The 20,482-nt window shown below is 45.3% G+C and overlaps 1 protein-coding gene across 10 annotated transcripts in view; it reads left to right on the top strand.

Annotated features, from left to right (window-relative positions):
* Window positions 1-20,482, top strand: part of KANSL1 (KAT8 regulatory NSL complex subunit 1) — a 309,838-nt gene that overhangs the window by 86,782 nt on the left and 202,574 nt on the right. For all 10 annotated transcript variants that reach the window (XM_033918391.1, XM_033918392.1, XM_033918393.1 and 7 more), the window contains one exon: window positions 19,890-20,031. In XM_033918391.1, the coding sequence (XP_033774282.1) occupies window positions 19,890-20,031 (142 nt within the window). The remainder of the gene's footprint in view (window positions 1-19,889; window positions 20,032-20,482) is intronic.

Genomic DNA, 20,482 nt, shown 5'->3' with positions numbered 1-20,482 from the left:
AAATCATGTCCTTTTCATACACACTTGCCCAATATGGAATAATCACAAACTAAAAATAGAAATAAGTAGACCAAAAAAACTGAACTGCCAAGAAACCAGACTCTACATACAATGCAACACTACAGAAACTGTGACACATGTCCCCTAATACTGTGCAAAATCTAAAGACAGTAGATGTAAATTTGAAAAAGGTGATACTTTACAAATTGAGAAATATAAATAAAACAAATAACGAGAAATAAGAAAATATAATTTTATTGAACTAATCCATTTTTCAATTAGGTTTCAGAGGCCTAATATTTCTTCTAAAGAGTACAGTATACTGCTGTTATGGTATCCTGTCCAGAAAAAACTGCCTTATTTCCATTTCCTATTTATAAACTTTTATCAATACAATTACAATACTACTTGATTCTAAGTAAAGCAACAAAAAAAATTATTTCTACCTTTTGTCGTTTCTGCTTTAATCATCTTCTCTTCGCTCTCTTCTTTCTATTCAGCGTTTGTCCTCTCTCCCTTCCATGCAGCATCTGCCCTCTCTCTTTGCCCCTTCCACCCAGCCTCTGCCCTCTCTCTCTCTACCCCTTTCATCCACTGTTCACCCTCTCTCTCTTCCATATGACATCTTCCCTCTTTCTATGTCCCTTCAATAAACTGTATATCCTTTACCCTTTCTCTCCTTTGTACATGATTCATTTCAGCTTCACCCCCTCCCCTGTACTCCGGCATCTCTCTCTTCTCCTTTCCTTCCTTTCTTACAACTTATCCCCATGATTTGTTATCTCTATCCCCTTCCCTCCCCCCATGTCCTGGCATCTCTCTCCTCTCCTCTTCCATCTCTGCCTCCCTCTCCATGGCCTGGTATCTCCTTTCTTTCCCTCCCTCCCATGATCTTGGCATCTCTCTTCCCCCAGGCCTCCTTCCCATCTGCTTTTTTTTTCTCACCTCATTTCTTGTTCAGTGCCAGACAGATAAAAAGGTGGGAATGGATCTTTCACCTTCAGCTGTCTTCAATTTTTCTGCCTCCTTCTCAAATCTGTTTACCTTTTTTTCTTCCCTTTCCTTCATGTGCAGTACATCTCCCTCTTCTTGTTCCCTCTCTCTCCTCCCCCTGTAAATGCAGACTTTCTCCCTTCCTTCCATGTGCATTTTCCCTCTCCCTGTCCTCCTATCCAAATGCAGAATTTCCCCCTTCTCCCCATTTCTCTCTCTCTTTACCCCACCTAGCATCTTCCCCATCTCTCTTCCACCCTCTCTCCGACACCCAATTTTGGGAAGCCAGAAATCCAAGTTGGTGGGCATAAGAATTAGAGAATGACACAGTGGCAAAATTCATCACCGTTCCCGTCCCCGCGGATAATCGCGGGAAATAATCCCATTTCATTTTCTAGTGTCTATTTCAACCTCGGTCCTTCTACACCAGCATTCTTCAAAGCAAAGCTTGTGGGTCAGTGGTTGTGGCCATTCATACTCTGATTCTTCCTTCTTTCCTTAAAGAATGACATGAAGATGGTTTCCCGCGGTTATCCGCGGGGACAGGAACGGTGATGAATTTTGTCATCGTGTCATTCTCTAATAAGAATCCCACCCCACAGGCAATCTAGTCTCTTCCTCTCCCAACTGGGTGATCTGGTCTCTCAACTCCTCTGTTGCCACCGTGACCGTGTACCTTTTAGGATTCATAGCTTCATTGGCAGCAACCATTGTGACCAATACAATGTTTCTGACAATCTATGCAGATAGGAAGTTGTATCTGATGGAAAGCTGTGGGGCTGCTTCGAACAGTATCAGTCATGCTGCTTGCTGCTGGTGAAGATCTGAACTTTTTTTTTTTAAAATTCTTTATTCATTTTCAAATTGAACAGCAAGTGCACAAAATAATATATTGTACAAGTTATTCCACAATAGCACATTAATCTCTACCACATAAAAATCTAGTGATGCAATAATCCCCCCCCAAACCACCCTTCCTTTATCACATTTTCAATAGGAATAAACACACATATTATATAGCATACTAGTCATTAAGCCCGTTACATTAACGGGTGCTAGAATATGTCTGTCTTTCTTTCTTTCTGTGTCTCTCTCTGCTCCTGTTCTTTCTTCCTTTCTTTGTCTCTCTCCCTCCCACTGTCTGTATTTCTTTCTGTCTGTCTCTCTTTCTTTCTGTCTGTCTCTCTTCCTGGCCCCCTTTGCCTGTCTGTGTTTCTTTCTTTCTGTCTCTCTCCCTGCCTGCTGTCTTTCTGTGTGTCTGTTTTTCATTCTCGTGCGCTGCCTGCCTATCTTTCTGTCTCTCTCCATGGCCCCCTTTTGTCTCCCCCCAAAGCAAACCAAGATTGCTCCCTGGCCCCCTTTCCCTTCCCCCCCCCCACTTCCCTGTGCAGCAACAGCAGCATACCCCCTTCCCTGTGTAGCAGCAACAGCATTCCCCCCTTCCCTGTACAGCAGCAGCATTCCCCCCTTCCCTGTGCAGCAGCATTCCTCTCTTCCCTGTGCACCCACCCCTTGCCTGCTCCCCCTGTTCCCTTCATTTTCCCTCCCCCATCCAGCAGCATTCGTTTCCTGCTCCTCCTGTGCATATGCCCCACAGAAATCTACTTGCCTCACAGAAAAGCGCTGCACCGCACTGTTGCTGGCCTCGGTGTCTTCTCTACACTGCGGCCAACCCTAGCGGAAACAGGAAGTTGTGAGAGGGCGGGCCGCAGTGGAGAGGAGATGGTGAGGCCAGTGGCAGCACAGCGCAGGGCTTTTCATTTAAACGCTGTGAGCATGCGAGAGGGAGGAGGAGGAAAAATAGATGCCGGCAGGGGGGTTTGGAGGTCAGGGCTGTGCGGCAAGCCGCCGCTCGCGCCTGAAGATTTAAAAAAGGCGCTTGGCGTTGGGAAGTTGGGGCGCGTGCGGCAAGCCGCTGCTCGCGCCTGAAGATTTTAAAAGCGATTCCAAGGTCGGCTGCATGGGAGTTTAGGGGCAGAGCAAAGGGCGGATGGCTTGGCGTGGGCCCCGTGCAGCAGGAGCTGAAAGCAGCGCTGAGGGCTCGTGAGAGGAGCCGCCGCTGCTGACGGCCAAGGTAGGTGCTGGGAAGAAGGCTGGGGACTCGCGCATGCGCACTCCTGCGGCCACAGACCTACTGATCACAGAACACGCAGATAGGAGTGCGCATGCGCGGCTAGCGTTTTATTATATTTTTATTATATATATATATATATATATATATATATATATATATATATGATGATATGATGATGATTATAACCTTGCTGCTGGTGAAGATCTGAACTTTAAAAAAAATATGCAGGAGGGAGAGGTTTTTGGAGTTTTTAGCTAGCAGGGCCTGGGGATCCCATCCAGCTAGATCAGAGATGTTTGGCTGCTGGGTGGGCCTGGGCCAACCCATTGCTATGCCACTAGGTCTATGTCTTTTCCTGCCCTGAGGGAACTGCTCCTGTTTCCCTTCCCTCCTTTGCTCCTGTCTCTCCCTGACCCTCTTGCTCCTGTTTCTCTTTTCTACTCTCCTTTACTCCTGTCTATCTAGTTTCCCTTCCCCAAGCTCCCAATCAGCATGCAGCTGTTCTTTGTCCTTTCCTCACCCCATTGCCATCTCTGCTAGCCAGTATTAATTATAAGAAAAGCTGCGCAGGATTGCAGCTCTCTGCCTGCCGGCTGTTTCCTCTGGCTGGTCCTGTTTCCTCTGCTCTCTCCCATGGCTGCTTTCTATGCCCCCCCCCCACCTCCTCTGCTGCACAGAACCATGACTGCTTGCTCCAGGCTGACCTTGTCTCTAATTAAACCCCCTCCCCTCCAAATCACAACAGTAAACTAAAGTTTCAAGGCACATAGACAGAGGCCCATTTACAGGCGCGTACAGTGTCATGCAAGGCTCCGCGAGACGGTTTGTAGGCTTGTGCCCTCCTTTCTCGGACTCGCGCAAGGTAGGACTGGATAATAGAAGATTCGCCGAGGAGCCCCAAACACAGAGACGCGAATGAGATGCAAGCCGTGGCGAGAGTCAGCCATCAGGCACAGCCCCCGCCGCTTCAGCCTCTCAGAAACCCAATCCACTTCCTTCTCCTCCACTCTGCTTTGGCTTTGAGGTCACCCACACCCACCGCGGCAAAGGAAGTTGCGGCAGCGGGGTAGCTAGTTCCATTCCAGTTGGAGGCAATTTGTTACTTCTGGCAATGGGGGGGACCCACAGGGGATCGCTAATGCCAGGGGGAGCCCCGGGCCCACGTTGCCGTCGATGTCGGGACGTAACTTCCGGTTTTGGAGGGAAGAGAAGGGAAGCCGGCATGGACGGTGGTACCGTTAGAGCCCCAGAGCACGGGTTCAAGTCGCTTGCTGCTGTTTAAAAAAAAAAAAAAAGTCAGGCGGAAACTTTTGGCGGCTGAACTTTCGGCAGCTCTTCAATGTTGAGCAGCAGCGGCAGCAGGATTCGCGACAGTTGACAGCTGGGCGCTCACTTAAATTAGCTGGGCGGAGTGCCCGGCTAAAAGGCGCAAGGGAGAACACAGCCTCTGCTGGGTCAGACCTGAGGTCCATCGTGCCCAGCAGTCTGCTCACGCGGCAGCCCAACAGGTCCAGGACCTGTGCAGTAATCCTCTATCTATATCCCTCTATCCCCTTTTCCAGCAGGAAATTGTCCAATCCTTTCTTAAACCCTAGTACCGTACTCTGCCCTATTACGTCCTCTGGAAGCGCATTCCAGGTGTCCACGACACGCTGGGTAAAGAAGAACTTCCTAGCATTCGTTTTGAATCTGTCCCCTTTCAACTTTTCCGAATGCCCTCTTGTTCTTTTATTTTTTGAAAGTTTGAAGAATCTGTCCTTCTCTACTCTCTCTATGCCCTTCATGATCTTCATAGTCTAGAAGTGGGCTCATTTTTGGGGCTTTTTTTTTTGGTGGGGGGACGAGGCATTCACATATCTGCTTGATGGGGAAGGTATCCAAGGCTCTTCGGGAGGCTGTTATAGGGGAAAACACCCTCCAGGGATTCAAGACAAAGTTAGACAAGTTCCTGCTGAACCAGAATGTACGCAGGTAAGGCTAGTCTCAGTTAGGGCACTGGTCTTTGACCTACGGGCCGCCGAGGGAGCGGACTGCTGGGCATGATGGACCACTGGTCTGACCCAGCAGCGGCAATTCTTATATTCTTAAGAGAATTATGTAATGGAGATAGCTTTAAATCATGGTGAAGGATTTATTATTGGGACTAATTTTAACTAGACTTTTATTTGTAAATTGTTTTATTATGTAATTCTTTATCTGAGGTTCAGAATTGTAATCTGGCAGGTGATATTTAGTAAAGAGCAGAATATTACGTCGGTAAATCAGTTCAATTGAAATAAAAACATGATGGCAGATAAAGGCCAAATGGCCCATTCAGTCTATCCATCAGCAGTAACCATTATCTCTTCCACTCTCTCCGAGATCCCATGTGCCTATCCCAGGCTTTCTTGAATTTAGACACAGTCTCTGTCTTCACTACCTCTTCCGGGAGTCTGTTCCATGCATCTACCATCCTTTCTTTTTTTTTAATTTTTTTAGTTCAATGATTTTATTGAATATTATAGGAATTATAAACAGAAAGCAGTTCAAACATATAGATCATAATAAAAATCATGTATCAAATATTCGTATCTACAATCATTTGAATAAAACTAGATTAATGAGAAGGATCCAGAGTATCTGGAACTGCTTAGAAAAGGAATAGAAGAAGACAGAGAAGCAGGAGGGATAAGAGAAAGAGAGAGAAAGATAAAGGAAGAGAGAGAGAATGAGAAATAGAGAGAGATAGAGAGAGAGAAAGAGAGAGGCAGAAGTGTCTATAGAGCAGAACGAACATATGAATCTAAGAATGGCCAAGGTGATTTGTTTCGTGTCAAGTTTGTGGAAGATCGAGAAAACAATTTCTTCTCATATGCATAAGATTCAAATTTGTGGTACATACTTAAAGAGTTCCACCAAAAAGTGTAGTCTAGCAATGAGGATGATTTCCAGTTTTTCAGAATATGCATTAGAGCTGTCACGAACATGGTGTCAATGAGTTTAGGGTCTACCATCCTTTCTATAAAAAAAGTATTTCCTTAGATTACTCCTGGGTCTATCACCTCTTAACTTCATCCTATGCCCTCTCATTCCAAAGTTTCCTTTCAAATGAAAAAGACTTGACTCATGCACATTTATGCCACATATGTATTTAAATGTCTCCATCATATCTCCTCTCTCTCACTTTTCCTTCAAAGTATACATATTGAGATCTTTGTCTGTACCCAAATACCCTATAACGAAGACCACACACCATTTTAGTAGCCTTCCTCTGGATCGACTTCATCCTTTTTATATCTTTTTGAAGGTGCGGCCTTCAGAATTGTACACAATATTCTAAATGAAGTCTCACCAAAGTGTTATAAAGGGGCATCAATACCTTTTTTTTTTTGCTATTGGCCATACCTCTCCCTATGCAACCTAGCATCCTTCTAGCTTTCGCCGTCACCTTTTCAACCTGTTTGGCCACCTTAAGATCATCACATACATAGAGAAACATAGAGAATGACGGCAGAAAAGGGTCGACGGCCCAATAAGTCTGCCCACTCAAGAATCCTCCCTCCTCGAGAATCCATCTTTTAAGCAATCCTCTGGAGCGATCCCACCAGACGGTCCCATCGTCCCTTGAAGTCAAGCGTGGTAGTGGCCTTAACTACCTGACGTGGAACACCATTCCATCAATCAATTACCCTTTCGGTGAAGAAGTATTTCCTGGTGTCCCCATGAAATCTTCCCCCCCTGAGTTTTAGCAGGTGCCCTCTTGTCGCCGTGGGACCCGTAGGATAAAAGATTTCTTCTTCCACCTCAATGCGACATATGATGTATTTGAATGTTTCTATCATGTCCCCCTTTCTCTGCACTCTTCGAGAGAATATAAGCGCAGCCTGTTCAGACGTTCTTCATATGGGAGATCTTTGAGTCCTAAAACCATCCTAGTGGCCATTCGCTGAAGCGACTCCATTCTCTTCACATCCTTTTGATAATGTGGTCTCCAAAACTGAACACAGTACTCCAGGTGAGGTCTCACCATGGATCTGTATAACGGCAGTATAACTTCAGGCTTTCGGCTGATAAAGCTTCTAATGAATCCCAGCATTTGTCTAGCCTTTGCTGAATCTTTCTCCACCTGATTGGCAACTTTCATATCATCCCGGATGATTACTCCCAAGTCCCGTTCTGCTGCAGTTCTTGTTAAGTTTTCACCATTCAGGGTGTACGTTCTGCATGGATTTCTGTTGCCAAAGTGCATTATCTTACATTTTTTAGCATTAAAATTCAGTTGCCAAGTACTGGACCATTGTTCTAGTAAAAGTAGGTCCTGTTCCATGGTTGCGCCATTAGGTTCTGCCGCGCTGCATAGTTTAGCGTCGTCAGCGAATAATGTAATTTTGCCTCGGAGTCCCTGAGGCAGATCCCTTACAAAGATATTGAATAGTATTGGGCTCAAGACCGAGCCCTGTGATACTCCACTGGTCACTTCCGACGTTTTTGAGGGAGTACCATTTACCATCATCCTTTGAAGTCTGCCGCTAAGCCAATCTTCTACCCATGATGTTAGTGTTTATCCAAGGCCCATCGTGTTCATCTTGTTCAATAACCTCCGGTGTGGGACACTATCAAAAGCCTTACTGAAGTCTAACTACACAATGTCCAGGGACTCTCCCTTATCCAGTTTTTTAGTCACCCAGTCAAAGAAGTTTATCAGATTGGATTGGCAAGACCTTCCCTTAGTTAAACCATTCTGGTGGGGATCCCTTATTCTTTTGTCATCCAGAAACGTGTCCAATCTGTTTTTGATCAACGTTTCCATAAGTTTACATACTATTGACGTGAGACTCACTGGTCTGTAATTTTCAGCCTCTGACCTACATCCCTTTTTATGGAGCGGAATAACGTTTGCAGTTTTCCAGTCCAAGGGAACTTTTCCCTTGCTTAGGGAAAGATTAAAAAGCTGAGCTAACGGTTCTGCTAGGACATCTCTCAATTCCTGAAGTACTCTGGGGTGTAGATTATCTGGGCCCATAGCTTTGTTCACTTTTAGCTTTGATAGCTCGTGGTAGACATTGCCTGCGGTAAATGCAAAGTCCCAGAATGGGTCCTCCGAGCACCCCTTTGTCTGTAGCTGAGGTCCGGATCCTGGCGCTTCGTGGGTGAAGACTGAGCACAAGTAGTTATTGAGTAGTTCTGCTTTGTGTACGTCTGAGTCCACGAAGTTACCGTCAGGTTTTTTTAGGTGCACAATAACACTTGAATTCTTCTTCCTGTCGCAAACGTACTTAAAAAAGGATTTATCCCCTTTTTAAATCTGTCTTGCTATATTTTCCTCCATACGGAGTTTGGCCTCCCTGACTGCCGTCTTAATATTTCTAGATTTTGCCAGATAGGTTTCTTTAGCTCCCAGCCTTTGCGATAGTTTGTAGGTTACGAATGCTTTCTTCTTTTGCTTTACTAGTTCTGAGATCTCCGCAGAGAACCAATGTGGTCTATTTTTTCTGCACTGTTTGCTTGCAGTTTTTATGTAAATATTGGTTGCTTCTTGCAGGGTGGATTTCAGAGCCGACCATAGTACCTCTACACTGTCCGTCGTGTTCTGGTTTTGCAGCGTTTTGTAGACATAGTCCCCCATGCACTGAAAGTTAGTTCCTTTAAAATTTAGGACTTTAGTCGAGGTATTTGATCTAGTGGTTCCTTTCTTTAGGTGGAACCACACAGTGTTGTGGTCACTGGAGGCCAAAGCTTCTCCCACCGATACCTCTGTGACACTGTCCCCGTTGGTGAGCAGTAGGTCCAGAATCGCCTGATCCCTGGTGGGTTCAAACACCATCTGTTTGAGGTGTGCTCGTATGGAGGTTAGTAGCCTCTTGCTGCTAAAGTTGCACTCTTCTGTCTTGCACATAAGTTATTCATCCCCTAAACTGTGCCGTTTCCTCGGGTTTTTCCAGCTCAAATGCATGACCTTGCATTTCTAGCTGCCAAATTTAAGACCATTCTTCAAGCTTCGCCAGGTCTTTCTTCATGTTATTCACACCATTGGGAGTTCCTACTCTATTGCAGATTTTGGTATCATCTGCAAAGAGGCAAATCTTACCCGACAGCCCTTCAACAATATCGTTTATAAAAATGTTAAAAAAAACAGGCCCAAGAACAGAACCTTGAGACACACCACTAGTAACATCCCTTTCTTCAGAGCGATCTCCATTGATCACTACTCTCTGTTGTCTTCCACTCAACCAGTTCTTCACCCAGCCCGTCACTTTGGGGCCCATCCCGAAGGCACTCAATTTATTTATTAGACGTCTGTGTGGAACACTGTCAAAGGCTTTGCTAAAATCTAAATAAATCACATCTAGCGCACATCCTCTATCCAATTCTCTGGTCACCCAGGCAAAGAAATTGATCAAATTTGTCTGACAAGACCTACCTCTAGTGATTTTATGAATTATTTAAATCATATATTATGTTAAAATATATTATATATTATTATTTAATATATGATATTTGAAAATCTTGAATGATATATAAGTTGCCTGTACAGATAATAGTGCATTGTATGTAATACCTACTGTTCTTTATTTGTTTGGCATGCTTGAGTACCTGATTGTAAAACCGCTTAGATAACCTTGATAGGTGGTATATAAAAAAAACCTAATAAACTTGAAAATAATAAACTTGAAACTTTTTAGTTTTAAAATCAATAAAGATGAAAAAAAAAAATTTGTCTGACAAGACCTACCTCTAGTGAGTCCATGTTTCCTCCTGTCCTGTAATCCACAGGATTCCAGAAACTTGACCATTCTCTGTTTTAAAAGCGTTTCCATTAATTTGCTTACCACAGACGTCAGACTTACCAGCCTTTAATTCCCTACTTCTTCCTTACTTCCACTTTTGTGGAGAGGAACCACATCCACCCTTCGCCAGTCCTCCGGTACCACTCCCGACTCTAGAGACTCGTTGAAAAGGTCAGTCAGCGGAGCTACCAGAACTTCCCTAAGTTTCTTCAGTACCCTAGGATGTACACCATCCGGCCCCATCGCTTTTAGCTAGCTCCTCACGAACACAACCCTCTGAAAATCGATCAGGGTCTATTACTCCTCCATCCCTATTCATGTTTGTCTTCTGCGGTCCCGCTCCCATTGCTTCAGCTGTGTACTGGGAACAGAAATATTTATTAAGCAATTCAGCCTTTTTATAATTAGCTTCTACATATTTCTCTCCTTCATCTTTGAGTCTCACAATGCCACTTTTGCACTTCTTCCTATCACTAATATAGCTAAAAAATGTCTTATCTCCTCATTTTACATTGTCAGCTATTTTTTCTTCCATTTACATCTTTGCTTCCCTGATTACATGACCAGCCTCTCAATTTTTCCAGATATTTTTGCCTGTCTTCCTCTTTCTGTGATCTTTTGTAGTTTATGAAAGCTAACCTTTTATTCCTTACCTTCTCGGTTACTAAACTCCTCCCTCCTTATTTGTGGTTTCGGCACCTGCAGTTTTGACTATTTACGGTTTTTTTGTGGCAGGATCCCATCCTCCCTTAGTGAATGAACCTTACCTGGACCCTGGTGGTCTAGAGGTGACGCAGGGCAGAAGCGATCTTCCTACACTCCTGCTCCGTGTAGAGCCATCATCAAAAATGGCTGCTGTGAGTTCCTATGGTCTCACGAGACTACAACGGGAACTCACGGCAGCCATTTTCGATGACGGCTCTGCATGGGGCAGGAGTGTAGGAAGATCGCTCCTGCCCCTCGTCACCTCTAGACCACCAGATAAGGTCCAGGACGCAGGAGTGAGGCGGGGGTGGGTCAGCCCAAAAGTTATTTGCAAATTTTCAATATTCGCGGGCCGGCTCTGCCCCTAACACCGTCAATATGGAGGGGGCAGTGTACTTTTAAGAACCAAATCAGCCTTCTTTTACTTACTTGCCTCACAAAAAAGGTTTGTTGCTCTTTCAACTCCTTTCACTTTTGTCCACTGCATTCCCATCCAGACAACAGTTCCTTGACGTAATCTCCCATCCGAACAAAGTTAGTTTTTTAAAAGTCTTGAACTTTTGCTTTGAATGAGCCCTCTCCAGGGCTGTGGAGTCGGAGTCGAGGAGTCGGAGGAAATTTCGGGTACCTGGAGTCTGAGTCGGAGTCAGAAGTACAAAAAACTGAGGAGTCGGAGTCGGAACATTTATCTACCGACTCCATTTTTGAACCTGGCATACCAATCACGAGCGATTCTTTCAGCTATAGCACCCACTATATACACAGCACAAATGTTACGAGCAGCTTCTGCAGCCTTAGAACCTTGATTAAAAGCAAAAAGAAGGTGGTGTCGAAAATGCTCATTTCTCTCAACTTGACATTCCTTTTTAACAATCTGATAATTAATCAGTGCTGTGGAGTCGGAGTCGAGGAGTCTGAGGAAATTTCGGGTACCTGGAGTCGGAGTCTGAAGTACAAAAAACTGAGGAGTCGGAGTCGGAACATTTATCTACCGACTCCACAGTTCTGGCCCTCTCTATACCTATCTTAATATTAAACCGTACCAAGCAGTGATCACTGAATGCCTGATGATCACCCATAGGTGTGTGCACCAGTAGTAGTTTAGTGACAATGTAATCAGTCTAAATACCATGAGAAAAATCAACCTCACTCCTGTTTTGGGGGTGAGACTTAATCACAGTCTATTACAGGGGTGCCCAAAAGGTCGATTGTGATCGACCAGTAGATCGCAAATTCAACGCGAGTCGTTCGCGGAATCCATCTCGGGCTCCACGATAGACTTGAATTGCCTTTGCGTTTTTGCGTTCTCCCTTTCCCCGATGCCACAACATGCCTGCAGCAACTACAGAAACGCAGGGAACGCCAGCCTAACACCCCCCCCCCCAACTGACGTCAATTCTGACATTGGAGAGGAAGTTTTGGGCCAGCCAATCGCTGCCTAGCTGGCCTGGAACTTCCTCTCCAACGTCAGAATTGATGTCGGGGGTACGGCTTCTGGCCTGTTGTGGCATTGGAAAACAGGAAGAACTCGGTGGTAACAGTGGCGTTGGCGGTGGCTTGGGGGGCCTGTTTCCAGATGACAACCCCAGCAGTGGTTTGGGGAGATAGGAAGGCAGAACATCAAATGATTGACATGCAATTGATGCCATACAGAGAATCCGGGCCTAAGGGCCATATTGTATAAATGGTGCTGTATCACTGCCTAAATTAATTATTTTAATTGGCATGGTAATTGACTGTTGTTTAAAACCAACTAAAAGCTCGTTAAATAAAGTAGGCAACGGGAGCCATCTAGGTGCTGGAATCGCTCTACAACAGGATGACTAATGGCACCTTTGCCTAAGTGGGGTGGAGTGGGACGTAGACACAATTCACTAAAGAGCTTAGGTGTCTGCAATTTCATAGAAACATAGAAGATGACGGCAGAAAAGGGCTACAGCCCATCAAGTCTGCGCACTCTGCTTACCCACCCCCTGTCTATGCCCTAATGACCAAATTTCCTTATCTTGACCCTCGTAGGGATCCCACATGGGTATCCCATTTATTCTTAAAGTCTGGCACGCTGTCTGCCTCAATCACCTGCACTGGAAGCTTGTTCCAATGATCAACCACTCTCTCTGTGAAGAAATACTTTCTGGTGTCGCCATGAAATTTTCCGCCCCTGAGTTTGAGCGGGTGCCCTCTTGTGGCCGAGGGTCCCTTGAGAAAGAAAATATCATCTTTCACTTCGACACGTCCCGTGAGGTACTTAAATGTTTCGATCATATCTCCCCTCTCCCTACGTTCCTCGAGAGTGTAGAGCTGCAATTTGTTCAGTCTCTCTTTGTATGAGAGACCCTTAAGCCCCGAGATCATCCTGGTGGCCGTCCGCTGAACCAATTCAATTCTGCGCACATCTTTACTGTAATGTATCCTCCAGAATTGCACACAGTACTCCAGATGAGGTTTCACCATGGCCCTGTACAACGGCATTATGACTTCAGGCTTTTGGCTAACGAAAACTTCTATTGATACAACCCAATATCTGCCTTGCCTTAGATAAAGCCTTCTCCATTTGATTGGCAGTTTTCATGTCTGCACTGATGATTACTCCTAAATCTCGTTCTGCTGAAGTCCTAGTTAAAGTTTCTCCGTTCAAGAAGTACGTCCTGCATGGATTTCCGCTTCCGAGGTGCATGACCTTACATTTCTTAGCATTGAAGCCTAGCTGCCAGGTTGAGGACCAACTTTCCAATGTAAGCAGGTCCTGCGCCATATAATTCTGTAAACTGCATTCCCTTACTATATTACATAGTTTGGCGTCATCGGCGAATAGTGTTATTTTACCTTGAAGCCCTTGAGTCAGATCCCCTATGAATATGTTGAAAAGGAATGGACCCAGGACCGAGCCCTGCGGCACTCCACTGGTCACCTCCGATGTTTTAGAGAGGGTACCATTAACCACCACCCTCTGAAGTCTGCCACTCAGCCAATCATTGACCCATGCAGTTAGTGTCTCTCCTAACCCCATCGATTCCATCTTGCTTAGCAGCCTGCGGTGTGGGACACTGTCAAAAGCTTTACTGAAGTCCAGGTACATGACGTCCAAAGACTCTCCCAAGTCCAACTTTCTTGTTACCCAGTCAAAGAAGCTGATGAGATTAGATTGGCAGGACCTACCCTTGGTGAATCCATGCTGACTGGGATCCCGAAGATTCCCTTCATTCAAGATCGTGTCCAATTTGCTTTTAATTAGTGTTTCCATGAGTTTGCACATTATTGATGTGAGACTCACCGGTCTATAATTCGCAGCCTCTGCCCTTCAACCCTTTTTATGCAGAGGAACGACATTAGCTAATTTCCAGTCCAGGGGAACTTTCCCCTTACTTAGGGAGAGATTGAATAGCTCAGCCAACGGTTTTGCCAGGACATCGCTCAATTCTCTGAACACTCTTGGGTGCAAATTGTCTGGTCCCATGGCTTTGTTCACCTTGAGTCTTGCCAGTTCACTGTAAACTTCACCTGGTGTGAACTCAAAATTCTGAAATGGGTCTTCTGTGCTTTGTGTTGGCTTCAACTGCGGACCGTGACTCGGTGCCTCACAGGTGAAGACTGAGCAGAAGTATTCATTCAGTATTTCGGCTTTATCGGAATTTGCTTCCACGTAACTTCCGTCCGGTCTTCTAAGGCGTACTATCCCGCCTGTGTTCCTTTTTCTGTCACTAATATACCTGAAGAAGGATTTGTCCCCCTTTTTAATGTTTTTTGCCAGAATTTCTTCCACTCAAAGTTTTGCCTCCCTAACTGCCATTTTGACTGCCGTAGACCTGGTCCTATATTCTACCTTTGCCTCTCTTTTCTCCGTGCGCTTGTAGGAGAGCTAATGTCTTCTCCTTAATGAGGTGCGAGATCTCCGCGGTGAACCATTGGGGTTTATTGTTTCTTTGTCGTTTATTTACTGATTTTATGAAGCGGCTAGTTGCTTCATGTATGGTTGATTTCAGTGTTAACCACTTAGCGTCTACATCATCGGTCTCCGCTTGGTCCTGCAGCGTCCGATGGACGAAATCTCCTATGCGTGCGTAGTCTGTGCCCCGGAAATTGAGTACCTTTGTTTTCGTGTTTGATCTAGGGAATCCTTTCCTAAGGTTGAACCATAGTATATTGTCGCTGGAGGCTAGCGTATCTCCTACTGAGACCTCTGAGACGCTTTCCCCGTTGGTGAGTACCAGGTCGAGGATCGCCTGGGCCCTAGTGGGCTCCGTACCATTTGTTTGATACGTGCTTCCTTTATGGAGGTTAAGAGCCTCCTGCTACCGCTGTTGTCACTGAAAATGAGTTCCAGTCTGCATCATGGCATATTGAAGTCCCCTAGCAGTACAGCTTCTCCTTGTAGAGTGATATTCTCTATGTCTTCAATTAATTCTGCGTCCATGTCTTCCAGTTGTCTTGGGGGTCTGTATACCACACCTAGATACAGGCATTTTTCTCTGCCTCTTGCCAGATTTACCCAGAGGGACTCCCCGGTGTACTTGACATCTGTGATCCTGGTGGTTTTGATGTCCTCTTTAATGTATAGAGCTACACCCCCTCTTAACCTGCTCTCTCTGTCCTGACAAAGTAGATTGTAGCCCGGTATAGCCATATCCCACCCATGTGAGTCCGTGAACCAAGTTTCAGATATTGCCACCACATCTAGGTCGGCATTCCTTTATTTCAGCCTCTAATTCTAGAATTTTGTTACCTAAATTGTGTGCTTGACATACATGGCCCTCCATATCTTGTGTTTGCTAAGTCCCTGTGAGGCGTATCCTACCCGAGTCGGTGTGACTCCTGAAGAACTGTTTGCAATGTGGGTACTTAGCTTGGACATGGAAGCGGAGTTTCGACTCACCTCATCAGGATAATTCCTTTCTGCACTAATATGTGAATGGGTACCCTCCCCTGACTTACCTAGTTTAAAGCCCAGTAAAACCCTGACCTACATTCAAGATGTCTGTTTATATTAAGCCCCATTAGCTCTGATTCTGTAAATGGCACCTAGGTGTGATTGACATGCTGTTTTGTAGGTGGCTACCAATTTAGGCATCGTTTACAGAATCTGGTCCCAAGTTTATAAGATAGGGCTATAAGTCAGTTAAGTGCAAAACTGCAAATTAGGACCAATTAATGCTTGTTAAAGCCAATTATTGGGTTTTATCACCAACTGAGTGCCCGTTATCTAAATTATGTGCATAACTGGTATTCCCTAGCAACAGCAGCAGATGAATCCAGAGACCAATGGGATAGCACATATCTACCAGCAGGCGGAGATAGAGAAACTGATTAACAGGTGGTCCTATTGGCTGGCACTCCTCCTGTATCTCCAGTATTATCTATCTCCCAGCAGGAAATGGTCGCTATTCAACTAGCTCCTGAATTCTGGCTGTGACTGGAACTTTATTTTCTCCTGTTGAGGTTTCTCTTCAGTGAGACTGCCATTTTGTTTCTCCTGTTGAGGTTTCTCTTCAGTGAGACAGGGGTGTCCGGCTGAATGGTGCCGGCTTTAGGGGTTACACCTGGGCCCCCCCAGGTCCCTGCCTCATCCTCCCTCCATTGCTAGAGGGTCTGATTGGGTCTCAATTTTTTTTCTTCTTTCCCTTCTCTGTAAAAAAAAAAAAAAAGAGACCACAATTGCTACATTCTGCTCTGTTACTGCTGCTCAACCAGCTTTAACTGGCTTCAACCGGCCCTAACAACAAGCTTGTGAGTATGTCTGTTTTGTACTGTTGTTTGAACTTCAGGTTCTGTTTGGGAGTCTTAGTAATGTGGGTTCGGTCAACGTATGTTTAAGGAATGGATATTTTATTGAGGCTCAGTTTTATGACTAGAAATCCGTGGAGGGAGCCTGGATTTCCCGCCCTTTGCATGCATGCGCTTGGTTTCCTTGTTGGTTACACACAGGTATTTCACACAGGTATCTCATTGTCTCTCTTGGGGTCCCTGCAGATTGAGCCTTTGTCTGTTGGTAACTGTCCTTATTTGGGCCTCTGTGCTGAGCTGCATGTGTCTAGTAGTGGCATGCAGACGGTACCACTGAGGTCCGTGAGATATAAGCTACTGTTTATTTTGAAAATGTTTTGAGACCTTCCGCACTTTTGTATGTTGAATAACATATCCCAAAGCTAACATATTCCAGTTAATAAATTCAAAAAAAATTTTTTATTCTACTTTGTTGTCTGGATGTTTTGTTTTTCATCATATTGGTCCCAGTTTCTCTTTCTGCTTTTTGTCTGTCTTCAACTAAATTCTCTTTCGAGTGTCTCTCGTTCCATTTCCTTCTTATGCCTGTCTCCAACGTATTGATATTTCCCTTTCAGCTTTCTTAACTTTTTCTTTTCTTTTTTGCCTCTGTCCATTCAAATCTTGCCTTCTTTCTCACCCTTTTTCTTTTTAAATGTTCAGCTACCTCGTAATTCTCCATCTTCTCTCAGTCCCTAACTCTCCCATTTCCCATCTCACTCCTTTCCCAGCCTCCTATATCCTGCTGTCTACTCCCCATTACCACATTTCTACCACGTACTCACTGCTCTGTCAATCATCTTGTCATCTCCCTTTTGACCTCATCCATCTGGCTCACCACTTTAAGAATCCCCCTCCCTCTCTCCTTTGGTCAGGCTATAATTCCCTGTCCTTTTCTTTCCATCTCCTAGCATCTTCTTATCCAAGCTCTCTTCCATCCTGCCCTCCTATGGGTCCATCTCTGCTCCTCTATCCCCATGGTCCAACATTTTGCTCCCTCTCTTTTCTGTTTTTCTTCTAAGAACATAAGAAGTTGCCTCCGCTGAGGCAGACTAGAGGTCTATCTTGCCCAGCAGTCCGCACCCGCGGCGGCCCATCAGGCCTAATTGCCTGAACAGTACCCCTGATTAATTTTGTAACTGCCTCTAATCCTATCCCTATAACCTACCTCTACTCCTATCTGTACCCCTCTATCCCTTTGTCCTCCAGGTACCTATCCAAACCTTCTTTGAAGCCCTGTAGCGTGCTCCTGCTTATCACATCCTCCGGTAGCGCGTTCCATGTGTCCACCACCCTCTGGGTGAAAAAGAACTTCCTGGCGTTTGTTCTAAACCTTCCCCCTTTCAATTTCTCCGAGTGCCCCCTTGTACTTGTGGTTCCCCATAATTTAAAAAATCTGTCCCTGTCCACTCTTTCTATGCCCTTCATGATCTTGAAGGTTTCTATCATGTCCCCTCTAAGTCTCCCCTTGATGCTGAACAATGAAATGGAGGGGGAAAAATAGAGAGATGCTGCATCTCTCTGCCTTCCATCCACAGACCTAATATTTCTCCCTCCCTCCCTTCCACCCCCAAATCCACCTTCTCTCCCTTTCTCTTTCCAACTGCCCCCATCCCATCCTTCCCCCTGCCTGCCTGCCTTCCCCAGGTCCACCATTTCTCCCTTTCTCTTCCCAACAGTTCTCCCTTCAAATATCTCTTTCCCTCTTCCTCCACACCTCCCCAGGTCCAACTTCTCTACCTTCAGACTATTGCCCACCATCTCTCTCCCCTGTTTGTGGCCATCATCTCTCTGTTTCTGGCCATATAAGCTCTCTTCCCACATCCAATCTAGCACTTCTTTTAATACCCTCCCCATCTGTACTTAAAAAAAAAAGTCCAGGAGGCTTCCTCGGCCCAGTATGTTCTCTCCCTTCTCTCTCCCCAATTGCACCATCTTTTTCCCTCTCTGACACCCAATTCTCCATTTTTACTATCTCCCTCACCTCTGCATCTCTTTCCTTCACTCCCTCCATTCTTCCATCTTTTGGCTCATGTTTCCCTCTATCTTTCCCTTCATTCTGTCTCCTTCACTGCTGTCCCCAGCCCTCTCAGCCTTCTCCTGAAGGGCTACTCGCTGTTGGTGTCTGTATCTCCCAGTTCCTAAGCCCATTGATTTTAAAGATTATTTTAGCACAGGGGAAGAGCTTGGATCTTTGAGACTGGAGAATAGAGAGCTTAGTCCTTGAAGTTCCCTCAAATCTATGAGCTGTACAGAAGGAGGGGAGGGAAGGAAGGTGGTTGGGGGAATGAATGAACTCTGCGCTGCCCTTCGGGACTAGAAACCACTGGATGGGCTTCTCTCTGCAAGACCCATGTGGCCCCGCTCACGCTCACGGGTGTTTACCGTCTTGCCAGCTCCCTCCTCCATCTTGCTATAGTGTTCGTTGAAAGCTGTGGCCAGCGGCTTCCACATGCCTCCTGCGGCTGATCTGGAAGCATTCCCTCTGACGTCGCGATGTCAGAAGGAATACTTCCGGGTCAGCCGCAGGAGGCACATAGGATCCGCTGCCCGTGGCTTTCAGTGAACGCTGCAAGAAGATGGAGGAGGGAGCCGGCAAGATGGTAAAGACCCGGGGGCGGCAGAGGAAAACACCGCATCACCCTCAAGCATGAGCAGGGCCGCACAAAATACTTAATGGGGCCGCATGCGGGCCGCGGGTTGGACACCCCTGTACTAAAGTATCATACTGCTAGTGTATGGGGATCTTATTTGCCTAAAAGACTTCCTAGAAATGTGAAGAAATAACTGGAAGCCCATCATGGGGGCATTGTTGCCCAATCATGATGGAATAACTACCCAGGGCTACATGGAGGAATCTGAAACCCAACAAGATTTATAAGTTGGAGCATTTTATCTCCGATTCTTAATTTAAAACTGCCATTAAGTTAATTTTTGCAAGTAGACTATTCATCATTGAGGCATTTTGTGACCCTCCCAAGTGTATAAGATAACATTTAATAAAAAATGACTGCATGTGCTATGTAGATAGGTTACTGAATGAGTGCAGAAAATCCAGCTCTCGTTCTCTTTGGTTGCATTTCTTGTGGACTTACACATTTCTAGGCATCCATGTTTTTGTTGTGGAGAGGATATATGAAAAAAAACTGCTTTGCTGTTCTGGTCATGGATGCCACTTTTTCATTCTCTGATGTTAATATGATCCCCTTCATAGCTGCTTACTGGGATATTGTTTATAGAGAAATGCCAGCTTCCTTCATGTACCACACATTGGGGTATACAAATCTTTTGAAGCACTGGGGACATGTATTTCATAAGAATGCCTTGGTCTTTAGCATCAGTGGGAGGGTTGCCAAGGACTGGCGTGTGAGGATAGTTATTCCCTGATCAGCATGCATCTATAAAATGTGAAGATGCAAGTTGGGAGCATGGAGGCTCTGATTGTTCATTCTGCAGTTTGAAACAGTAGATGACAGGTACTGAATCTGTAGGGACTTGGGTGTCTTGCCTGATGGCTTATGGGCTCCCTTATTCTGGGAGGAGATGTGGGCTGCTAAAAGTGATCATGGCTTTCCTTTCCTGTCTTATAGGCGACAGCGGTCAGAATGGCGCTGGGCAGAGGATCGAGCGGCAATCGTAAGTCGATGGAATTGGCTGCAAGCACATGTCTCGGACCTGGAATACCGGATCCGGCAGCAGACTGACATATACAAACAGATCCGGGCTAACAAGGTAAAATGCTGAAGGTGACATAGGAGCACAGAACCTTTTTACAAAATGTTGTTACTGCTGGACACTTATTTGTATGGGTGGGGGTGGAGAGGACAGAATCATGGAGAATATCCATATTGTGCTTATAATGCCAAGGATATTGATGTAGACAATCTCTGTGGGAGTAGTAGGGATATGGTGGTCTGTTATGGACTGGTTCATGTTTTATAAGCGTCCAGCAGATGTGTCTTGAACTTTGCCCTACAGGAATCTGCATTTTGCAGTCCTTGTACTTGCAGATTAAAATGAAATTAAAAAGCAGTTAGCTGTATCTTCCCTATGCTGTCCATTAGTGCTGCCCTATTTGCGATGCAAATCGATTCACCTTGGGTGAATGGAATCAATTTGTTTTTGAAAAAAATTGAATTTAACGATTTGTCGTCTCCCTTGCTAGAGACCCGTTCGGACTTTC

The sequence above is a fragment of the Geotrypetes seraphini genome, chromosome 13, assembly GCF_902459505.1.
Source record: "Geotrypetes seraphini chromosome 13, aGeoSer1.1, whole genome shotgun sequence".
Lineage (NCBI taxonomy): Eukaryota > Metazoa > Chordata > Amphibia > Gymnophiona > Dermophiidae > Geotrypetes > Geotrypetes seraphini.
Note: the sequence above shows the minus strand (reverse complement) of the source record. Positions and strands in the feature narration are given on the sequence as shown.